Genomic DNA, 24,289 nt, shown 5'->3' on the forward strand with positions numbered 1-24,289 from the left:
AGGTATAAATAGGAAGTTCCAGGTGAGAGGTGAGTCGGGAGGAAGTAGAGAGAAGACATTGTTGGAAGTGGCAGTAGAGGTGGTAATAAGATCTTATTTTCTATTTACACCCAGTAACCCCCCGTCATGTCCGTCCTCTTCCTCCATAGTCACTGTGATGTCTTTTATCTCCGGCAGATGATGATACACACATATATAGTGTGGAAACCTAGATTAACCCCTTCAGGGGCAGAACATTTCCCCTCTTACAGAACCGGAACATTATCTTCATGTTGGAGATGTGTCACCGTCTCACCTTAGCCATCTCTTGTAACGAGGGATGAGATTCAGATTCGGGTTGTACTGAAATTTGGCCTCAATTTCCAGGATTTGAACACTGCTTGAATTTGGAGATGCTTGGTGCTCACCCAGCTAGCAAGGACATGAAGTACCTGTCTATAGTCAACTGACTCAGTAATTTTTTGCCAAGCAACAGCTATTTACAAATACAGACATAGAGATAAATAGAAGGAAGCAGCTCCCTACATATGTGCCAATTCCCATTAGGAGTAGCCTACCTATTAACCCCTTACATCCCCATGCTAATATTGTACAACCAATAACGTCCAAATAATTATTTGTCTACAGAGAAACCTACATGATTACAATGAGGATGAAGGAGGACCGGAGTCACATAACTGAGAAGATACTAAACCTCACCCTGGAGATCATCTACCTGCTGACCGGAGAGGTGAGGAGGATTCTGGGAGGTCACATGACATCACTCTTATCTCTATTAATAAAACACAGACCTGACCGGAGAGGTGAGGAGGATTCTGGGAGGTCACATGACATCACTCTTATCTCTAGTAATAAAACACAGACCTGACCGGAGAGGTGAGGAGGATTCTGGGAGGTCACATCACATCACTCTTATCTCTAATAATAAAACACAGACCTGACCGGAGAGGTGAGGAGGATTCTGGGAGGTCAAATGACATCACTCTTATCTCTAATAATAAAACACAGACCTGACAGGAGAGGTGAGGAGGATTCTGGGATTCTAACATGATATTCCTATTGGTTCCTCAATACAGAGATTTCCTCTTCTGAAGTCAGGTGATCATATGACCATCACAGTGCCTCCATGTGACTACCTAAAACCTGAGAGACACAACATGCAGAAGATTCTAGAAGTCACCAAGAAGATGATGGAGCTGCTGGCAGGAGAGGTGAGCGGTGCTGGGAATTCTGGGACATTATCCAGTAACAGACAAGGGATGTGTCTGGATGGTGACTGTATCATTGTGTGTGTCAGGTTCCTATAAGGTGTCAGGATGTCACTGTCTATTTCTCCATGGAGGAGTGGGAGTATTTAGAAGGACACAAGGATCTCTACAAGGACGTCATGATGGACAATCAGCCGCCCCTCACATCACCAGGTAAGAGGAGACTTTACCAAAAGGCCTTGGAATTTGTAGCAAGTCTTGATCAGAATGATTATAACCTTAAAGAGTAAGTCCACTTCTGTGTAAAAATAAATAATATCACATATACAATTGCCTAAAGCAGAACTCATATCCTCTTCTCTCTCTCTAACTATAATCGGACTACATTTCCCATGAATCCTTGGGATGGGAGTGAATGTGGGAGGTACACGAGGCTTGTACATGTAAATGTGAAGTCGCCCACTTCACCATAAATCACACCCCTCATTATGCAGCCAGCAAGCCATACATAACACACAGTATGATAGGTTACAGCCTTATAAATACAAAGCATTTTAATATAAATGCATATTAATATAATATTAATTGAATGCATTTAATAAATAAATTTAAATGAAATTAATAAATGTAATGCATTCAAATATACAGTAATTGCATACCAGTGCAGCTTATCAGTGTCCACCAGTACCGAATGTCAGGGACCACCAAAGTCGGTGAAGGTAGGAGATTAGCAACAAGGACATGGACTTGGCCAGAGTTCTGCTTTAACAAGCCATATCATAATTAAATGCGATTAACCACTTCAAGTCCGAACACTTTCACCCCTTTCCAGTCCAGGCAATTTTTCCATTTTCAGCACTGTCATAATCTGAATGACAATTACTCAGTCATACAACACTGTAACTAAATAACATTTTTATCATTTTTTTATGACAAATAGAGCTTTCTTTTTTTTTTTTTTATCATAGTTTAGTGTAGCATCACCTATAGCAGTAACGTTCCTATAAGTGAAGCAAGCCTAGCCTACTGGTGCTTGTCTGCCACCAGGAATACAGTGTTAATTACCCTGTATTTCCAGGCCAGTAATCAAGGATGCTGTAACTGGTATGGCGTAATCAGGGACGCTGTAACCAGTGTGACGTTGATCAGGGACACTTTAACTGGTGTGACGGTATTTAGGGACACTGTAGCTGGTGTGGCGGTAATAAGGGACACTGACTAGTGACAGCGAAGTAAACAAATATATATGATTATTTTTCCTTTATTATTGTGTTTAATTTGTTACTACTATTATTATTATTATTTTTTTTTTTTTTTTACATATTGCCACCCTAGCAGTACAGTGTCAGTATAGCAGGAACCATGAAACAGACGGAGTCAGAAAATGCAGTAAAAATACAATGGTAAAAATGGTACAACTGCTAAACATAGTCAAAACATAGCCAGGGTTCGGTAGCCAAATTGGGTAGTCAAAACAAGCCAGGAAATCAGGAAGCCAGAGATCAGCGTAGTCAGAGGCGGCAGACAGAATCGGGAACCAGAAGGGACACCATCCAGGCAAGTTTTCAAGAGGAACACAGCAGAGAGTCTCCAGAAATGTTGACCAAGCCGAAGACATTGAAGAAATAAACCAGGCAGTTTAAATAGCCAGAAGGGGCTGGCTGTGGGTTTGACTGACGAGCAGGAGATTATCAATAGGTGAGCCACTGTGGAACGATGAGTACTGGCAATTAACCGACAGCTGAGCAATTTGAGCACAGAGATGGAAGGATTGAGAGCCCAGCCCTGACAGTACCCCCTCCTCGATGACCCTCTCCCCTTGGAGGACCACCAGGTTTGGTTTGAGGGGAACATGTCTACGGAAAGCACGGAGGAGGACAGGAGCATGTACGTCCGAGGATGAGACCCAAGATCGTTCCTCCGGACTGTACCCTTTCCAATGAACTAGGTGCTGTATGCGCTCACTGAACCTACGGGAGTCAATGATCGATTGTATCTCATACTCCTCATGGTTCTTGACCTGCACCGGGAGAGGACGTGGTACCAAGGTGGTGAAGCGGTTGCACACCCAAGATTTTAATAAGGAGACATGAAAAACATTCGAAATACGCATGTTAGAAGCAGAGTCTAATGCGTAAGCCACTGTGTTGATCCTATGGAGAATACAGAAAGGCCCAATAAATCGTGGTGCCAGTTTCAGTGAGGGAACATGGAGTCGGAGGTTACGAGATGACAGCCAGACCCTCTCCCCAACCTAGTAGGAAAGTGCAGGTAGGCGTCGGCGGTCAGCATGGAGTCTGTACCTCTCACTGGCACGTTGCAAAGACTCTTGGACCTGCACCCAAGTGCAATAAAGATTGTGAAGATGCTCCTCTAACGCAGGAATTCTTTGAGGAACAAACAAGTTATGCAACATGGATGATTGGAAACCATAATTCACCATAAACGGAGACAATCGGGAAGTAGTATTGACGGCACTATTGTGAGCAAAATCCGCCCAAGTTAGGAGGTCTAACCAGTTGTTATGGTAGTCAGAAAAATACAGTAGCAGCGTAGAAACTGCTCCAAGGCTTGGTTGGCTCGTTCTGTGGCCCCATTGGACTGCGGGTGATACGCAGAGGAGAAGGAAAGCTGAATTCCTAACTGTGCACAAAAGGCTTGCCAAAACCTGGAGACAAACTGGGTACCCCTGTCAGAGATGATAACCTTGGAAAGGCCATGTAACCAAAAGATCTCCCGAGCAAAAATAGATGCCAGTTCTTTGGATGTGGGCAACTTCTTTAGTGGAATACAATGTGACATTTTCAAGAACCGGTCAACCACCATAAGAACAACTGTGTTGCCCTGGGAGGTGGGTAACTTCACAATAAAATCCATAGACAGGTGGGTCCAAGGCCTCTCTCAACTGGGTATGGGCTGTAGGAGGCCCACTGGAAGGTGTTGTGGTGTCTTACACTGAGCACACACGGGACTAGGCTGCCAGAATTTTTGAGAAATAGCCCAAATGAGTTGATTCTTTCCTGGGTGACCAGCCGCCTTGAGAGAATGGTAAGTCTAGAGCAAAGCAGTGCGGAGATTCTCAGGGACAAAGCAGCGGTCACCAGGTTTCTCGGGAGGAGACTGGATCTGAGTGGTACTAATTCTGTCACCCAGAGATGAGGTGAGACTGGTACTTACAGTAGCCAGAATGCGATCGGGAGGTATTACAGGAACAGGCACCGACTCAATCTTGGAAGCGGAGGAAAACTGTTGTGACAATGAGTCAGCTCTTACATTCTTAGTACCGGGTAAGAATGAGACCATGTAATTGAAGCTTGAAAAAGAGCCCACCGCGCTCTTCTGGGAGATAAGTGTTTAGCCTCAGACAAGAATGTGAGATTCTTTTGGTCAGTCAAAATGAGGACCGGCACAGTGGTACCTTCGAGGAGATGCCTTCATTCTTTAAGAGCTAAAATAATAGCTAACAATTCTCTGACCCCAATCTCATCATTGCATTCTGCAGGAGACAATTTGTTAGAAAAGTAGCCACAAGGATGCATATCACTCTCAGAGGTAGGACATTAAGACAGAAGGGTGCCCACTCCAGTCTCAGACGAATCAACCACAAGAATGAAGGGTACCATAGGATCAAGATGTGCCAGTACAGGAACTGAAACAAAGACAGAGAGAGAGACTCAAAGGCTTAAATGGAATCCGGAGACCAATTGTGTGGTTTACCATCATATCAGTCAGGGGTTTGACCAGAGAAGAGAAGTTACGAATATATTATTGATAATAATTGGCAAAGCCAAGAAAACATTGTAACGGACGTAGACCTACGGGTCGAGGCCGCTGTAGAACTTCAGATAATTTCCCTGGGTCCATCGAAAAACTGGCAGTAGATATGTCATAACCCAGAAATTGAACCTGTTTACAATGGAACTCGCTTTTCTCCAACTTACAATACAGGTTATTATCTCTCAGCCTCTGTAGCACACAGGAAACATCTATGTGGTGGCTCTCTAGGGATTTAGAATATATGAGAATATCGTCAAGATAAACCACCACACATTGCTGCAACATATCTCGGAGGACATCATTGCAAAGACCAAACGGCATTATGAGGTATTGGTAATGTCCTGCCCTGGTGTTAAATGCAGTCTTCCATTCGTTGCCCTCCTTGATCCTTACAAGATTGTATGCCCTTCTCAGATCGAGCTTCGTGAAAACAGTTCCTCCCTTGAGGCATTCTTAATGGTGATGCGATTGAGACCCCTATAATCGATACAAGGTCTCAGTTCACCACTCTTCTTTTTCACAAAGAAGATGCCAGCACCAGCAGGAGATGAGGATTTGCGGATGAACCTTCGATGGTGCGTCAACAACATACTCCTCCTAGGCTTTATCCTCTGAGACAGACAAAGGGTAAACACAGCCATGGGGAGGCATAGCACCAGGTTGGAGGTCAATTGCGTAATCATATGACCGGTGTGACCCTTGTCAAAGACATCGCTAAATTTGCGGTACTCCTATGGCAAAGAGGAAAGGGAAGAGGTGCACAAGACCTTAGCCACTTTCCGAATACATGTCTTACTGCATTGTGGCAACCAGGAAAGAACTTCAGCACGAAGCCAATCAAAACAGGGGTTGTGCCTCTGTAACCAAGGATAACCAATAACCACTGGATAATGAGGAGAGGAAATTACTTGAAATTGGATTATCTTATGATGAAGAGCCCCACGGCCATGGTCAACAGAGCAGTCTCATGAGTGACATGGCAAGCTGTAGAGGTCTCCCATCAGTAGCCTCAATGGCAAGTAGAAAGGCACGAAGCTGCAGCGGAATCGAGTGCTTAGACACAAAGGCACTGTCTATGGGCAGGCCTGCAGCCCCAGAGTCGATTAGAGCCTCTGTATCGATGGATGACTTACACCAAATCTAGAGGCTTATCCTTCAAGGTAACTGGGGACATAACAATGCCACCTAAGGTCTGTCCCCTACAGGACCTCAGGTGCACTATGGAACAATGAGTACTGGCAATTAAGCGACAGCTGAGCAACCTGAGCACAGAAAAGGAAGAGCTGAGAGCCCAGTGCTGACACAGTACTATTGGATTATCTAGGAATAGAACTCTTTTTTTTTTAAATAATTTCTTTTAACCATAAGTTGCGTTACACATACCAAACTAAGAGTATTGCAAAAATACAACTACATAGTGTAGAGAGTCAGCCTGGAGAGGGTTAATAAAACAGGGCAAGTACTTCATTTTCAGGCCTACTTGTTAGGCAGCTGGTCAGGGAGGCTGAGGGGAATGGCTGTGTTGCTATCAGAGCTGAAGAGAGCTTGATGCTGGAAGGGCGCCTGTTGCCTCTGTCACAAACCTGCTGGGTGAGCTGCCCTGAACTCTGGGACTTTGCTATGTCATATGCTGTGGCTGGGATGCTGAGCATTATTTAAAAGGACCGTCTTACACTGCTAAAAAGAGTTTTTGTGTTGTTTAAGAAGACAAAGCCTAACAATTTTCTGTTGCTTTTTGCCGAATAAAGCCTTTTTAAGTTGACTAAACTGTCTCACAGCTGCCTGTTAAGGCCTCGGATCCTGATAATAGTTATGCTGGTAACATACACGGTATCAGAGCTATACAAGAAGCTCGACAAAACAGAGCATGCACAAGAATGAGGTCTAAAGTGGGCGAGTGGGAATAAATCAGAGAAAACACAGTGAAGAAAAAAAAAACATCCCCAGGGCTTACAATATATATACCGTATATACTCGAGTATAAGTCGAATTTTTCAGCACATTTTTTTGTGCTGAAAGTGCCCCCCTCGACGTATACTCGAGTCAAGCACTTTTCTGCAGCAAAAAATGTCATTTTCCGAACCGATTTTGGGGCCCCGTATCTCAGGGCCACTTAGTGCTAGGAACCCCAAATTTGGTGTGCAAACCCAGTGGAACTGGTACCACAATTTATCCAAAGCTGAAGTTCCTAGCATTAAGTGGCCCTGAGATACGGGGCCCCAAAACCGGTTCGGAAAATGTCATTCTCTGCTGCAGAAAAGTGCTTGACATTTTCTGAACTGATTTTTGGGGCCCTGTAACTCGGGGCCACTTGGTGCTAGAAACCCCAGCTTTGGAAACTTTATGGTGCTAGTTCCACTTGGTTTGCACACCAAATTTGGGGTTCTTAGCACTAAGTGGCCCCGAGATACGGGGCCACAAATTCGGTCAACTGTGTCCATCTGCAGCAATGTCATTTCGGGACCCTTTGGGTTCAGAGACCCCAAATTTTGGCTGCAGCTATGGGGCATCTAGGAACCCTTAACTACCGAGTTTGAAGTTCAGGGGACCTATGGCTGCAAATGGGCACAGAGATGCTGCAAATGGGCATTGTTGACCCTCTTTTCCACTTACAGTAGCTGTGCATTTCTCACCCTCGTCTTATACTAGGGTCAATAAGTTTTTCCCATTTTTTTTTTTTTTGTGGTAAATTAGGGCCTCGACTTATACTCGGAACGACTTATACTCGAGTATATACGGTATATATATATATATATATATATATATATATATATATATATATATATATATATATATATATATGATAGTCCCAACTTGTTGAAGCAATCTTATGGAAAATACCGGGGTTGAAAGAGAACCCCCGGTCGCTAGTATATCCCAATAAGAATGTGAAATGTAACAACATAATCAGATACACAATAGCAAAATAGAAAATAGAACTCTTTTGAGGCCACTGCTGGGAGTAGGGATGGGCCGAACACCTTTTGGTTTGGTTCGCATCAGAACTCCTGAACATAGCAAAAGTTCAGACTCAAACCCAGAACCCCATTGAAGTCTATGGGACCCGAACGTGAAAAATCAAAAGTGCTCATTTTGAAGGCTTATATGCAACTTATTGGCCATAAAAAAGGGTATGGGGACTCGGGTACTGCCCTGAGGGATATGTATCAATGCAAAAAAAAAAAGTTTTAAAAAGATCGTTTTTTAAAGGAGCATTAATTTTATTGATGCTTAAAGTGAAACAATAAAATTGTTTCTAGTGCCTGTGGGGTCCCCTTAGTCTGCCTGTAAAGTGGCGCATCTGTACCATGTATAGAACCTGCTGCAGCAAAACTGACATTTCTAAAGAAAAAACAATGACATTTAAATGGCCGGCAATAGAATATTATTTCCGGCAATAGAAAATTCAGAAAAAAAAATGGCGTGGGGTCCCCTTTGGGCCTGGTGTGCGGCAATGAACACCCCCTCCTTTTAACCATACCAGACCACATGCCCTCAGCATGGGGGGGGTGCTTTGGGGCAGGGGAGCTCTGCCCCCCCACCCCAAAGCACCTTGACCTGAGCTGTGGTTGTGGGGGTCTGCTGGCAGAGGGCTTATCAGAATCTGAAAGCCTTCTCTCACAAGGGGGCCCCTAGATCCCACCCCCCCCCCCCATGTGAATGAGTATGGCCTATCCATTAACCAAAAAAGTATGAAAAAGTAATAAAAACACAGACAGTTTTGACAATTACATTATTGAAAATAAAAAAACATTTGTTCCCCGATGTAGATCCATTGTCAATCACAACGCCCATCGGACTTGGGGGGGGGGGACGATCCGCTGTCAGCGAAGGTTACCCGCCTAATGCAGGCTCCGCCGTTTCACAGTTCTTATATAGGTAAGGGGCGGAGCCACCTGGCAACGTCACCTGGTGTCACTGCCCCCTGACTTTACTGACCCAGCATGTTTGGAGAACATCCAGAGAGGTGCAGTTCGGGTTCAACTTTTGCAACACTAGCTGGGAGACACACTGGTGATCACCTCTGGCTATAGATCATGATGAGCTACAATTGGCGGATGCCTGTGTAGTGTGGCTGGTTGTTCAAGTTCATCTTCTGTGTTCCATGCTGTATACAAATGGATGCCAGAGTTGTATAGTGATCCATTTACCCCCTACATGGGAAATGTTTGTGATAGTGCATATATTCTTTCTACCAGCATGCCCAACTATATTCTCAGACTGACAGACAAGAGTTTGCCTCTGTAATGTACCATATATGATATGAGAGTGGAGGGACTGCCCCTTCATGATCCAGCTAAAGGGTTACTTACATTACTTGCCCATTTCTGTACTACGTACTAAGTCCTGGCTATACAGTATTTATCCAATGGAATTGCCTTTTTAAACTGAATTTAGAGTTATACTGTAGCAGTCATGCACAATGTAAGTTATTGGGAGACATATTCACTGTACTGGACACTTATTCCCAAATGAAGCGGCTTATTCTATATTAAGGAGGACACCTAATCTCTGATTATTATAATAAGTATACATATATTGATGGGGGCAGCATAACTGACCAAGAGGATGTCGGGTTTCCATTTTTAATTTTATTAACTATTTGGCCAGGTTTTAATTAATTCAGAAATGTCGTTACTAAACAATTATGTTTTCAATAAAAAAAATGTGTATTTTGGATAAACGTTGTAGGCATTGGGCGTGCTTCTCAAGATTTATTGCATTATGCATAATCTGAATAATCGTGTGAGCTTCAAATCCTTATCAGTTTTTTATTTTTTGGGGGTTAACCTAAGAGGAGACTTTATTGTAAAGGGGAGAATTGTACGGAAGGTCCACCTAGATCCCCCATCATCCGATAAACACATAGAAACAATGTATTCAGTCAGTGTGTGTGTTTCCTACAGATGGATCCAGTAATGGGAACCCACAAGAGAGATGTCCCCGTCCTCTGTATTCCCGGGATTCTACACAGGAAGATCACACCATCCCTCACCATCATCAGGTAGATGAGGAACAATCACTGATAGTATCATTAGGATCTGTACATTATCTGCATTGTTACCATTGACGTTGTTTTTATACTATATTCAGAGAAACCTCAGGGATTATAATATTGTTGTTAAAGAAGAGTATAAAGAGGAGGATGAGGAGTATGGAGTGATGGAGGAGTTTTCAGAAGGACACAAGGATCTCTACAAGGACGTCATGATGGACAATCAGCCGCCCCTCACATCACCGGGTAAGAGGAGACTTTATTGTAAAGGAGAGAGCAGTAAGGAGAGTCCACCTAGATCCCCCATCATCTGATAAACACATAGAAACAATGTATTCAGTCAGTGTGTGTGTTTCCTACAGATGGATCCAGTAATGGGAACCCATCAGAGAGATGTCCCCGTCCTCTGTATTCCCGGGATTCCACGCAGGAAGGTCACACCATCCCTCACCATAATCAGGTTGGTGGAATTGAGGGTCTGGAACATAAAGTGATTGAACACTCTGACATGTAGAGACAATGTATGGTCTCTACAAGATGATATTTTCTATGTGATCTCACATCATAAATACTTCTATTTTACAGATGATATTTTCTGCCATTCTGTTGGTTTAGGGTGATGATTTGATGAACATGAAAGTTGAGGGTGAAGTAGAAGAGACGTATGTGAGGGATGATCAGCAATATATGGAAAAGGCTGGTATGACGAAGACATTCAAAGAGGAGGAAAGTCCTACAGAGATCAGCACAGGTGAGCCATAATATATTCTTCTGTTAACTCTGTTCTGTTACTGCACACTGATTGGTCCAGAGTAGGGCGGAAGATGAGTGATATCAGGTTGATAATGGTCACTGATACCTGTACTAAAGATTAGATCTTCCTTTCTCTCAGATAAACCCCACTGTGTTTCACACCTACTTACAGTAGCACAAATATAATGCAGCACCCTCACAGATAGGTTGCTAGGGAAGTTTAGGTCAATTTAATTCCGTTTGGCTCCACTGTGATCAATGGAGCAGTTTGTGATTGCTTTGGGCTGTTCTGTGTTCCACTAGTTTCAGGTTTGAATGGATTTTCCCTGACCTCTGGAGGGTTCCAGAATGTACTGGGCTGGAAAGGCAAATCAGCAATATTTCCTGAATATTTATAATTGTCTCAGCCAATTCCTAGGGGAGGGTGCCCAGTAGGTGACTGAGGAGTGCCTAAATAGCCAAGGAACTAAGGCAGCCCTATTATTGTCCAGGAGGAGAAGTTCCAAGCCTGCTGGGCCGCTGCCCTTCTAAGCAGCCCAGCTGAAATTCTGCCTGCAGAAAAGCAGGCGATTCCTGATGCCGCACATATGTGTGGTCCTATGGAGGTGAACAGAGTGGCAACCTCAGCCTGGACTCCAACCAGGCCACACGTTCCATAGGACCACACGTATGTGCGGCATCGGGGATCACCTCCTTTCCCTCCCTTGAGCCATTGTAGGAGCCAGGATGGGCTCCATCCCTCACCAGCACTCTTAGTAGCAGATGAGGAGGAACTCACACACACACCCCACATCTACTGAGCCTAAGTGGCACACGAAGATACCATGGGTAACAGTGAAATTCTGCCTGTGTTCACCGAGATTCCAGCTTTTGCTGAGCTGGGGGGGTTACCATAATAACACAGATTTTTCCATTTTTATCTTGGTCCCACTTCTTCGAGTTGACTCAGCTAAATTTTAACATAAAATCCTATTTACAGTCTTTCAGGGATGAAAATTAGATTGTAATCTAAAAACTGAAACACTTATTTAAGGTAGAAATACTGCTGCCAGTTCCCTCCAGTGTTTGTGTTCTTTCCAATGGCATTTATGCACTGACATACCTCTTTAGGCCCAGTCTCTCTGCACAGTATGGTCACCTGCTGACTTGGCACCATCCACAGGCAGTTTAACTGTTCAATAAGACACAGAAATCGAATCAAATTTTTTTTTAATCAGAAAGGTTTTTATTTTGCATAAGAAACGCATACATATAGCATACAGGTAAAAGTACATGGCATATACATATCTTGAAGTTCTCACATAGTGTTTTATGGAAACATTTATCAGCTACCTAAAATTATTATAAGACGGTTCCGATTGCATTCTATCAGGAGTATAACCTATCATACCATTATTTTTTAACAATAATAGATCTAACATGTAATGTAGTTCACAAGGAGTATATATCCAAATGAAGTACAATTTGAGCAAGTACCAACTATAATAATGTTACCCTTATATGCTGAAATCTCTAGTGATCTCTGCTCACCTTAGAGTATAAAAATAGAAAACATGTCGTTCATTTAACAGTAGCATTGAAATCCACTCTATTACATTATAATTCCGTCAGCCATGTTTTAAATTCGTTATGTTTAATTCAATGTAATATTCATCGGTGGAAGAGAAAGTAAAATAGAAGAGAAAGAAGAGAAGAAAGGAGAGAAAAAGAAGGAGCGATAGAAACAGAACAGAGCAAAACCTTGCCATACAGTACCATATCACATATACTGCCATATATCCCACAGGGAATGTCCCTTCTTATAGTTCCCGCTGTTTTGCATGTGTACAGTTTCCATACAGTAATCGAGTCTACATCAACCCAAGAGTAATCTATCTTTAATTAATTGGTGTGGGGCCAAACCAGGAACGTCTAACCATGCCTGCCATATTGAAAGGAACTTTTGTGGGGCCTTCCTATGTTGGTAAGTAACTTTTTCTCTTACTAGGAGCCTGTTCACGCTGTCTATCCATTGCCTCCTGGTGGGAACTCGCGGGGTGATCCACCACTGGGCAATCAGTCTCCTCGCTGTGTATAATAAACGAATAAGCGCTATACGTGTTGGTGGGGGTGCTAACTCTTCGTCTATTCCCCCCAGTAAACAGATCATTGGAGTTCTCTCAAGAGGTATCATAAATACTTTCGAAATCGTGTCTAGTACTTCCTTCCAATATCTGAATAGCTTGGGGCATTTCCATGTCATGTGGAGCAAGTCTCCATGATCGCGTTCACATTTTGGGCACAGGGGTGAATCCCTAATTCCCCATTTATAAAGTTGAAGGGGGGTTCTGTACGCCCTATGTAGCAAGTAGAGGTGTGAGAGTTTCTGGGATGCAGATATTGATACCAGGGGGGCATTCATAAGGCATGTATTCCAACTGTCTCCATCCATTTCTCCTATATCCTCCTCCCACCGCTGTCTGCATGGTATTCTAGAGGGATCTTGTATTCGTGCTATAAGAGTATTATAACATCTAGATATCATGCCTTTTTTAACTTCTTCCATAAAGACATCCTGTATAATCGGATGTTCTATTTGTTGGGTCCTGACAGTTCTATTCTGGGTTTGTAAGGCATGACGCGGTTGGAGATATTTATAAAAATTATTATTTGGGATCTCAAACTCTATTTGAATCTGCTGAAATGATTTAAGAGTGTTATCTTGGTATACTTGTGAGATATATTTGATGCCTGCTTCCTCCCAACTCTTGAAGCCTTTTAGTTTTAGTATTTCTTTCAGTTGTCTATTTCGCCAGAGAGGCGTCCTGGATAGAAAGCCCGTTATGCCTATTAGTTTCTTGACATAGGACCAAAGTAAGATCAACAATTTAATTGTAGGAGCTTCCGGGTCTAAATGCAAGAATCCCGCCTCCAAAGTTGCCAGCGCTGAGTAATTGCTGTCATCTAGTGTTATAAGTCTACGAATCGGGTCTTTCGGATCCAGCAAGCCCCATCCTCCTAGTTGTTGTAATTGGGAAGCTAAATAATACATTCTGGGATGAGGGACTGCAAGTCCCCCCTCCTCTTTGCCATGCTGTAATGTTGATAGTTTTATCCTCGCTATTTTTTTCCTCCATATGAGTTCTCTGAATTGGGTCTCTATTCTGTCAAACCATTTTTTAGGTATCCATACCGGGGAATTATTAAAAATATATAACAGTTGCGGTGCCAAGACCATTTTAATAAGATTAATTCTACCAACCACAGACAAGGGCAGTTTACACCAGGCCCTGCTCCTTTTACGGAATTTAGTCAACAGAGGTGTTAGGTTCTGGTCAACATAAGTGGCTGGGTTAGGGGTCACCTGGATCCCCAGGTAGCGGAATGAGTTTACTTGTTGTATCATCTCTGCACCTAGGGGCAGTGGAGTACTCAAGGGGTCGAGCGGCATCAACACTGACTTGTCCCAGTTAATGGAGAAGCCTGATAATTCCCCAAATTCCTTAATGAGAGACATGACTGTTTGTAGTGTATCTTTTGTGTCCCCTAAATATAGCAGGGTATCATCTGCGTACATGGACACTATGTCTTTATTCATACCTCTTTGGAATCCTACTATTCTAGCGTCACCTCTAATTTTTGCTCCCAGGGGTTCTAGGGCCAAGGCAAACAGTAGGGGTGACAATGGGCACCCCTGTCTGGTGCCTCTAAATAAAGGAAAAGGTTCTGAACGCTCCCCATTAATCCGTATCCTGGCAGTGGGCGTGGCGTACAAAAGTTGTATCCATCGAATAAAGGTATCTCCCAGTCCCATGTTCTGCAGGGACTCCTGTAAGCAGACCACCCCCGCATTCAGCGACTTGAGATGTCTAAGGACCGCCACCCGCTTTACTGGATTTCCCAGTCCTCTGACATTCCAAGTCACAATGGTCAATTTAGTCATCCCCATCTTGTTTCAGAATCATTGACCAGGCCAGCATAACTCTCATCAGACCTCTTTGGTTATACAATATCATAGCATCTAGGAGGAGGGAGAAACCCCCACTCCCCATATCATACTTGATTTCTCCTTTCTGAAAACATTTAGGTATCTGTAGACATGAGATCATGTTGCAAGGCAACGAAAAATATTCTAGCAGGTTAGCGTATAAGTACAGCAGGCAGTAAATTTTTGGCTTAATGCATGTTGCTCTGTATGGCATAATCCTAAAGGTCAGCAGTTCGCATAGCCACACGGCTGCAGTGTTAACTTTTCCCACACAACAGGTGTGGGGGGGGTAAAAGCCTTGAAAACTCCTAGTTAACCAGTAGGCTAGTTCTCGTAGGGGTTTCACAGCTACGGTAGGCACGTATTTCTTCCTTAGTTGCAATCAAAAATGTGGAAAAAAAGCAAGGGAAAAAACAGGGGGGGAGGGTGAATCAAACATACAGTACTCCTCTGCCGCCTGAACATCGGATATGAGTATAGAGACTGTCCACCGCAATCAGCACACTTAAAACTTAAGACCTCCTCACGGCCCAGGCATCTATCCCAGTAAAAACAGACCGGGTCTTGTCAGGAGATTGCATATCAAGGACTTAGCATTTAAGCAGGGACATCTCTTTGTGGTCTGGCAGCTTTAAGGGCCCTATCCTCGCGATCTAGCCATTGAGCCGCCATGTCCGGGCGTTCAAAAAAGCGAGTTTCCCCGAGTGCAACCACACGGAGGCGGGCAGGATAAAGCATCGCATATGGCAAGTTGAGGTCTCTTAATCTTCGTTTGACATCCATGAACTTTGCTCGCTGCTTCTGGAGTTCAGCCGAGAAATCCGGAAACAGGGAAATTTTGGAGTTTTCAATATTCAGCTTACCTCCCATGGTTCTGGCTTTAGCAAGAATGGCATCTCTGTCTTTGTAGTTTAAGAGTTTAAACAGAAATGCACGAGGGTGATTGCCAGGGGGTAGTGGGCGGGATGGCACTCTGTGCGCTCTCTCCACCGCAAATAGTGGAGAGAAAGCTTCTTTTCCAAATGTAGTGAGGAGCCATTGTTCTATGAAAGTGACCGGGTCTTTACCTTCTATCCTTTCTGGGAATCCTAAGGCGCGGACATTGTTGCGGCGCATGCGATTTTCCAAATCATCTAAGCGCGCTGCATGCTGATCTGTAAGATGGCAGTTATACTTTAAATCTCTCTGCATGGGTACTAGATCATCTTCAATTACACTGACCCTGCTCTCTATTGCAGCTGTGTGCTCTCTTAGCTTTTGCATGTCCTGTCTCACAAAGGATATCTCAGCTTTGACACCTTTAACTTCATCAGTCAGGGTTGAGATGGACCTGTTGCATATAGTTACTGCTGAGAGTATATCTCTGAGAGTGGGTTCAGCATTATCCGGGGGCAGGATTGATGGCTGAGTGCCCTGATGGGAATGTGAAACTGTACTCACTGCGGCCCAGTCAGAAGGGGATCCAGTGCCATCCTCCAGTGGAATAGTATTATCCATCTCCAGCTGACTTCCTTCTTCTTCACCAAGGTCAGATGTGGGTGATGGTAGTTCTTTTGATGTTTTATTGCCAAACAGGAGCTTTTGGGCAGCCTCCTTATATTTCTCCTTTTGAGATCGCTGTGGCAGAGCGCCATCTTGGGCCTGAGCTGCGGGCGGGCCGCCACCATCCTTGCCCCGTTTTGGCATGTTCTGCAGCCGCAAATCGATTGGGTGAGCGGGTCGGCTGCGGCCCGGATAGTGTGCGGTTCCGATCGGGGGTGTCAGCGGGCTGGATGAGTGATCCAGAGGATAATTGTCAGGATTTTCGGCGGAGCTGAGGAGAAGTGCGTCCTGCTACATGCGCTGCCTGGCCACGCCCCTCGAATCAAATTTTACTTAAAAAAATTGCACTACATATGATGTTTTTCCAGTCTTTTGAAGTGTTAAAATACTTTGACCCCTTTCACATGGGGCACCTCAGTGAAGCGAAATCCGCTTGCTCCACGGGGTATCCCTCCTCTGATCCCCACTGAGCAGGCAGATGAAAGCTCTGTGTCCTCTCCGCTATGCAGAGCAGACACGGACACAGTCTCGCTCTCCTCTGTGGGGCAATCAGATGGAAACGGACCACCTGTCCATTTCCACCTAATGCCATTCGATCCGCCAGTTGGATGGGTAATAGGTACACCATCTGTCTGTTTTTTGTGGACAGGATCAGATCAGGTGGCAGCGGGTGTGTGTCTGCTGCCATTCGCCGCTCCATAAAAGAGACTGGAGGGTTCGATCAGGTCCACCTAAAAAAAACTGACAGGCGGACCTGATCGGATCGCCCATGTGCAAGGGCCTTTGACTTTCCTAAGCCTTGTCTCTGCAAAGTGCTAACATTAACTGAGGAAACATGGAAGAAATGGGATCAGTGTGTAAGGAAAATGGCTGCACTTTGGTTCAATATATATATATTTTTCTTAAAGTACATATTTCTTATATTATACAAGGTAGGTGAAACGTTTTTTTTTATGCAAGGCTTTGACAAAGTTTAAGTGGAAATTTTAGTGAGCGAGCTGTCTGCAAAATAGAAACTTGTGGTGACAGGTTCCTTAGAATATGTACCAGAATAAGACAGGACATCTCACCACAAGTCTGGGCCTAATGCCAGGAGGCACCTTATCGAAAGTACCTTTAAAGGTTATTTCTATATTACTCTCTTTTGTAGGAATTAAGCTAAGAAAAATATATATATATATATTTGATAAGGAAACTTTGGGGTAACTTTTTTTATTAGGTACTTTTTAAGCACGTCATCTAGCAGAAAGGTCATTGTCTTTTTCCTATATGCCATATACCATGTAACTTGTGATACTTGTACTCTTGTGATTGGATAAGCTAAGGGACCGCCCCTTGGTTTGCCCCTTATTATGTATATTGAATTGTTATCATATATACCAGGGAAAGAAAAACATAAAGACATATTTTTCGATATCCAACTGAACTGTGTGGTGTCGTTCATATCACTCATTTTTCCAATCGATTGAAGAGGCCTTCTTGATGTCTACGTTCAGCTCGAGCAAGGAAAAGGTTTGGGGGCGCACTTGACCAGATGACCAGTTGACCATTACCCCCACAAATGGTACCAGAAGTGGGGTATATATACTGAAGTCCGGTGGTCAAGCCAAAGCCAAAAGAATTTTGGCCAAAGCCAAAAAGGTAAGGTCTCTTTAAATTTCTTTTGCAAGGTGGTTTTCTTGTGCTTGACCGGACTTCAGAATATGTAAGGTCGGATCTGGTAAGGTCAAGTAGCTCGTCAAAATATAATAGGAAAGTTATTGTATAATTGTCCCCGCTAGGTTGGCCAGGACTGGTAGAATATTGGAAATATTTTACTAAGAAATAGGACTGGACATCAAGAACGTCTATATTGTATTATGATGTATTGAGTTATGTCTGATAAATCTAAGGTGGCCACCAAAAGTGAGAGGTTTCACGCAGGACGCTGCGATAATTGTAGTCTTGGATTGTTGTTTGTGTATGAAGGATCTAAGGCAATTTTGAAAGCAACTTGCCCAGGAGGTTACGTTCATAGAATTGGAAAAGGACCTTATTTTGAAAAAGGAGATCCAAAGGTTTGGACTCTGAGGTTTAACATTCATAATCAGGTCCCTTTAAGACCAAATCTAACAGTAGGTGGTGTCAGAAGCCGTATTGAGCATTTCTTTAAACAATCTTATACTGTTTGTCCTAATTCATTGTTGGTCTGCGATCATAGAGATTTGTATAAATAATGGGAAACCAACTGGAAAAGGCAAGTTCTGGTGGTAAGTCAGAGCAACTCACCCCAATTGATTTCGTGTCTGGAAACTGTGGAAAATATTATACTGATCCATTTTGGGCACATGAAAATGTGTGGGCAACACAAACAGTATAATTATCCACCGTTTCCTTCTAACAATGATTACATGAAAGAATGTTATAAAATATGGTCTAAAGCACTGAAGGACTATAAAAAGAAATTCCCACAGACTATATACAAAAACCCATTACGATTTCCCACTGCCCCAAATCCACTTGTAGACGCTCCAAAGCCTTGTAATCCTTTTTATGATTCCTATTCTACACCTACCCCATTTTTAGACGCTCCAAAAGCTTGTAATCCTTTTTATGATTCAAGCGCCCCACCTCCTTATGTGTTTCCCAAAATTGACCATCCGAAGGAGGGACCTGAGAACCCCGAGACCCCCATAGAAACAATTAACCCAGAGAACACAGAGACCCCCATAGAGACAATTAAACTAGTGAATCATGAGAGCCCCAAAACAGATAAACAGAAAAAGAAATTATATCCCTCCTTAGAACTAACACTGGGGGGATTATTGGCGATAGCTGAGGACAAGGGTACTCATTGGTTAGAAGAACAAGAAAATAAGAGACTAGCAATTAAAGAATATGTTAAAACCATGGATAAGTTGTCCGAAACAGTAGACAAACACCTAGAAATAGCTAGAACTAAGGTAGATGATATAATCAAAGGACACCAGGAGGAAAGGGCAAAGTTGCAGACACAAATGAGGAGATTGGGAGACTCTTGGAACCCACTCTCAGGAATTGGGGGTTGGTTCGGATCATTTTGGGATAGTGTAATGGGTTTCTTTAAAAAGGCAGGCATGATATTGATCATGATAGTACTCTTGGGTATCGCCATTTATGCCACTATTAAATTCCTATTCTATATAACCAGTAAAGTCCCTGACATTACAACAAAGATTAAACCGGACACTGAGCTCAAGGAAACCATGGCCATGTTCTACATTGACCCCCTCTACATTGAGCCAGAGGAAGCCACAGCTATGTTCTACACAGAACATACCTGGTACTCCAAACATTAGGGTTTATCTGTTTTAGTTGTTTAGGGAATTAATAATCAGGGAGAATAAAATCCTCCCTGATCAAAGGAGGGGTTGTAAGGAAAATGGCTGCACTTTGGTTCAATATATATATATTTTTCTTAAAGTACATATTTCTTATATTATACAAGGTAGGTGAAACGTTTTTTTTTATGTAAGGCTTTGACAAAGTTTAAGTGGAAATTTTAGTGAGCGAGCTGTCTGCAAAATAGAAACTTGTGGTGACAGGTTCCTTAGAATATGTACCAGAATAAGACAGGACATCTCACCACAAGTCTGGGCCTAATGCCAGGAGGCACCTTATCGAAAGTACCTTTAAAGGTTATTTCTATATTACTCTCTTTTGTAGGAATTAAGCTAAAAAAAATATATATATATATATTTGATAAGGAAACTTTGGGGTAACTTTTTTTATTAGGTACTTTTTAAGCACGTCATCTAGCAGAAAGGTCATTGTCTTTTTCCTATATGCCATATACCATGTAACTTGTGATACTTGTACTCTTGTGATTGGATAAGCTAAGGGACCGCCCCTTGGTTTGCCCCTTATGATGTATATTGAATTGTTATCATATATACCAGGGAAAGAAAAACATAAAGACATATTTTTCGATATCCAACTGAACTGTGTGGTGTCGTTCATATCACTCATTTTTCCAATCGATTGAAGAGGCCTTCTTGATGTCTACGTTCAGCTCGAGCAAGGAAAAGGTTTGGGGGCGCACTTGACCAGATGACCAGTTGACACAGTCTCGCTCTCCTCTGTGGGGCAATCGGATGGAAACGGACCACCTGTCCATTTCCACCTAATGCCATTCGATCCGCCAGTTGGATGGGTAATAGGTACACCATCTGTCTGTTTTTTGTAGACAGGATCAGATCAGGTGGCAGCGGGTGTGTGTCTGCTGCCATTCGCCGCTCCATAAAAGAGACTGGAGGGTTCGATCAGGTCCACCTAAAAAAAACTGACAGGCGGACCTGATCGGATCGCCCATGTGCAAGGGCCTTTGACTTTCCTAAGCCTTGTCTCTGCAAAGTGCTAACATTAACTGAGGAAACATGGAAGAAATGGGATCAGTGTAGCTTGGACAGAACTAACTAGTACTAAACAGGAGGCGAGGACAGACAGAGAAACCAAAACCATATAGTAAACAATTAGTAGTGAGCCAAACCTTATAACGTTCAATACAACTCAGAAAACTACATCAAAGTGGGGCAGAACAGCTCTTATCACAAGAAGCCTAGTCCTGTGGACACTTGTTCTATGCTAAACATTCTACAAGTCTTTGACCCAGTGCCTAGGTTTATGGTTGTATGAAGAGCTTGCACCTCCTAGTCCCCATTAGTTTGTTCTCTTCTGACAAGGCTGTATAAATTGTAAAGTGATCTGGGAGGAGGACCAAAGGCCCCTTTGCCTGAAGAGTGGAAGTCACAGCTGGTTGGAACATCCACAGAGAACATCTGCTCACTAAATTCTACCTGATCCAGATCTTGATTTAGGTGAACTAACCCTCTCATATAACAATTATGTATTTTTTTTTTTCCTAGGACACGCCATTGAGGAACTCTCAAAGGATCGTCTCACTTTATCCCCAGGTTTTAAAATGGAAGATGAGGACATCACAAGAGAATGGGCAGGAGAAAAGACAATGAGCTCCGCTATGGATGGTGGACTTCACAGAGTGTATAGACCATTGGATCCCTTTGATGTTGAGCAACCTAATACTGTGAGGGATGGTGCTGGAATTCAGGGGGAGGAGGAGTTTTCCTGTCCTGATTGTCGGGAGAGTTTTAGTTCTAAATCAAGTCTTACTGTACATCAGAGATCTCACACGGGGGAGAAGCTTCTTTCCTGTTCTGAGTGCGGAAAATGTTTCCTATATAAATCAGAACTTATCAGACATTACAGGTGTCACACGGGGGAGAAGCCAAATTCCTGTCCCGAATGTGGGAAATGTTTTACAAAGAAATCAAATCTTGTTAGACATCAGAGATCGCACACGGGAGAGAAGCAGTGTTCCTGTCCTGAGTGCGGTAAATGTTTTTTACACAGTTCAGACCTTGTTAGACATCAGAGATCTCATACGGGGGAGAAGCCGTATTCCTGCCCTGAATGCGGAAATGTTTTTTCACAAAAATCTACTCTTGTTATACATCAGAGATCTCACACGGGAGAGAAGCCATATTCTTGCCCCACATGCGGAAAATGTTTTTCAATGAAATCATGCCTTGTTATACATCAGAGATTGCACACAGGGGAGAAGCCATATTCTTGTTCTGAGTGCGGGAAATGTTTTCTACACAGATCAGACCTTATTAAACATCAGAGATCTCACACAGGAGAAAAGCCGTATTCCTGTCCCAAATGTACAAAATGTTTTTTACAAAAATCAGACCTTGTTAAACATCAGCGATCTCACACGGGTGAGAAGCCATATTCTTGCCCCATATGTGGAAAATGCTTTTCACTGAAATCAGGCCTTGTTCGACATCAAAGATTGCACACGGGGGAGATGCCATATTCGTGCTCTGAGTGTGGGAAATGTTTTTCATGGCAATCAAAACTTGCTTTGCATCAGAGATCTCACACTGGGGAGAAGCCGTATTCCTGCCTCGAGTGCGGGAAATGTTTTTTACAAACATCAGACCTTGTTAAACATAAGAGATCTCACACAGGGGAGAAGCCGTATTCATGCCCCACATGCGGAAAATGTTTTTCAGTGAAATCCGACCTTGTTAGACATCAGAGATTGCACACGGGGGAGAGGCCATATTCCTGCCTCGAGTGCGGAAAATGTTTTGCACAGAAATCTAATCTTGTTATACATCAGAGATCTCACAGGTGTACTAATGAATCAAACATTCCTGGTTTCAGTTCACAGGAGGTTTCCTGAATTTCTCATATTTTCTGAATGTTAATCCAAACACTAATGAAGTCAATGGGAAGGGAATCTTTAAAATCAGTTCAGGCAATTTTTAAGGCGAATAGGCAAGGCATTGTCAAACAAGGGGGAATAGAGAGCTGGACACTGCCCTGGGGATACCAAGATGTATACCAGGAAGCTACCGACCAGTCAGCCTAACATCAATAGTATGTAAGGGAATGGTAAGGGGCTCTATACAGAAATTTGTATGTGATAAAGGTATCATAAGTGACAACCAGCATGGACTTGGGAAAGACTGTTATTGTCAGACCAACCTGTTATCATTCTATGAGGACGTAAGTAAGAAATTGTATGGTGGAAGTCCAGTGCGTGGAGTTTAGATTTTGTATCTCATTAACTTTTAATCAATAATACAAGGTCTGTTGGAGTTGAGGAAATTGTATGTACATGGATAGGAAACTGGTTACATGAATGGGTCTGAAGAGTAGTGATAAATGACTTATTCTCTGTGTGGTGGGACCCAGGGTTCTGTCTTCGGGCCAACGTTGTTCAGTTTATGATATAGAGGTCAGCATGCATAAAAGGCTCAGTTTAGGCATTTGCAGATAAAACCTGGAGGAGCTCAGCTTAATCAATTGCATGGATTATAGTTCATTCTGGAGAAGAGGCGCCTAAGAGGGGATAAGATTACAATGTACAAATATATCAAAGGTGACTGTAATAAAGTAATTGTAAACTGTTTACTCTAAGGCAGTGGTCATTAACCCTGTCCTCAGGGCCCACTAACAGGCCAGGTTTGGAAGATAACTAAATACATCACAGGTGATATAATTTGCTGCTCAGTGATTGCAATATTCTAGTCTGCATCTCCCCAAGGTAAAACATAAAACCTGGCCTGTTAGTGGCCCCTGAGGACAGGGTTGATGACCACTGCTCTAAGGTACCTGTACAGGACATGTGGCCATTTTGTAAGGTTACAAGAAAGAAGTTTTAACCTTAGATTGTGGAAAAGGTTATTTACTGTTCGAGCAATAAACATGTCTAACACCCATACACACACATAGGTTTAACTGAATGGGTATCTGTCTGTGTTTCCTGTTTTTAACCCTATAAATTATGTAACTACTATATATATATATCAATGCAAAAATTCAATTGAATATGCAGCGGCTCTTTTAATGATGCTTAAATTGAATTATTTAAAATGCATAAATCTTTTACATAGCATGTTTTGGGGATACCTAAAGCCTGTGAAGTAGCACACATTTGATGTAAACAAGCAAAATTTAAACTATCCCATTATTGATTGACCAGACAGAACTACTCACTCAACTAAGGCCATTTCTTGAATGTAATGCAGAAAATTTTCATTAGTTAGATGGTGGAAGGCCCAACTAAAGATAAGACACCTGTGGACCTACTAATTACAAACAACACAGAGCTGATTGCAGATGTGGAAGTAAGGGATAACTTAGGAAATAGTGATCACAGAATAATTACATGTGCCAAAAATTACTGGAAAAGGAGACCTGGGGGTTGGACAAGAACAATACATTTCAAAAGAGCCAACTTAACTAAGCTGTGCACCATACTACATGGCACTAAATGGGATCAAATGCTTGCATTGAAAAGAATTGGGAGTACATATTAAACAATGGCATTTGTCAGTGCATTCCATCGGGCAATAAATATAAAATAACACATTTTTAAACCTAGGTGTCTAAATAATAACTTAAAAAGGATTATTAACAAGAAAAACAGTCCTTTAATAAATACAAGTTCGAAGGGTCAACATCGGCATTCCAAAACAACAAAGAGTGTAATCA

The 24,289-nt window shown here is 42.8% G+C and overlaps 1 protein-coding gene across 3 annotated transcripts; it reads left to right on the plus strand.

The window, feature by feature from the left end:
• On the plus strand, positions 1 to 23,538 carry LOC141121588 (uncharacterized). Of its 3 annotated transcripts, none has more exons than XM_073611225.1 (9): positions 1 to 82; positions 628 to 730; positions 1,077 to 1,211; positions 1,298 to 1,421; positions 9,893 to 9,990; positions 10,080 to 10,227; positions 10,344 to 10,441; positions 10,597 to 10,732; positions 21,127 to 23,538. In XM_073611225.1, exons 2-9 carry the CDS (start codon positions 638 to 640, stop codon positions 22,470 to 22,472), a joined length of 2,178 nt encoding a protein of 725 aa, XP_073467326.1. In that variant the 5' UTR covers positions 1 to 82; positions 628 to 637; the 3' UTR covers positions 22,473 to 23,538. The 3 variants fall into 3 exon arrangements, with proteins under 3 accessions (XP_073467326.1, XP_073467328.1, XP_073467327.1); XM_073611226.1 differs by having other exon boundaries at positions 19 to 79; XM_073611227.1 differs by lacking the exons at positions 9,893 to 9,990; positions 10,080 to 10,227.
• The last annotated feature ends 751 nt before the right edge of the window (positions 23,539 to 24,289 follow it).

The sequence above is a fragment of the Aquarana catesbeiana genome, unplaced genomic scaffold (genome assembly GCF_042186555.1).
Source record: "Aquarana catesbeiana isolate 2022-GZ unplaced genomic scaffold, ASM4218655v1 unanchor226, whole genome shotgun sequence".
Lineage (NCBI taxonomy): Eukaryota > Metazoa > Chordata > Amphibia > Anura > Ranidae > Aquarana > Aquarana catesbeiana.

What these genes read in the sequence shown, in the direction of transcription:
- LOC141121588 (XM_073611225.1), top strand. Translation starts at nt 638, where the DNA reads ATGATTACAATGAGGATGAAGGAGGACCGGAGTCACATAACTGAGAAG. An exon ending in TGGAGCTGCTGGCAGGAGAG is followed by an intron (nt 1,212 to 1,297) that starts GTGAGCGGTGCT and finishes TGTGTGTGTCAG; the next exon opens with GTTCCTATAAGGTGTCAGGA. An exon ending in CCATCCCTCACCATCATCAG is followed by an intron (nt 9,991 to 10,079) that starts GTAGATGAGGAA and finishes TACTATATTCAG; the next exon opens with AGAAACCTCAGGGATTATAA.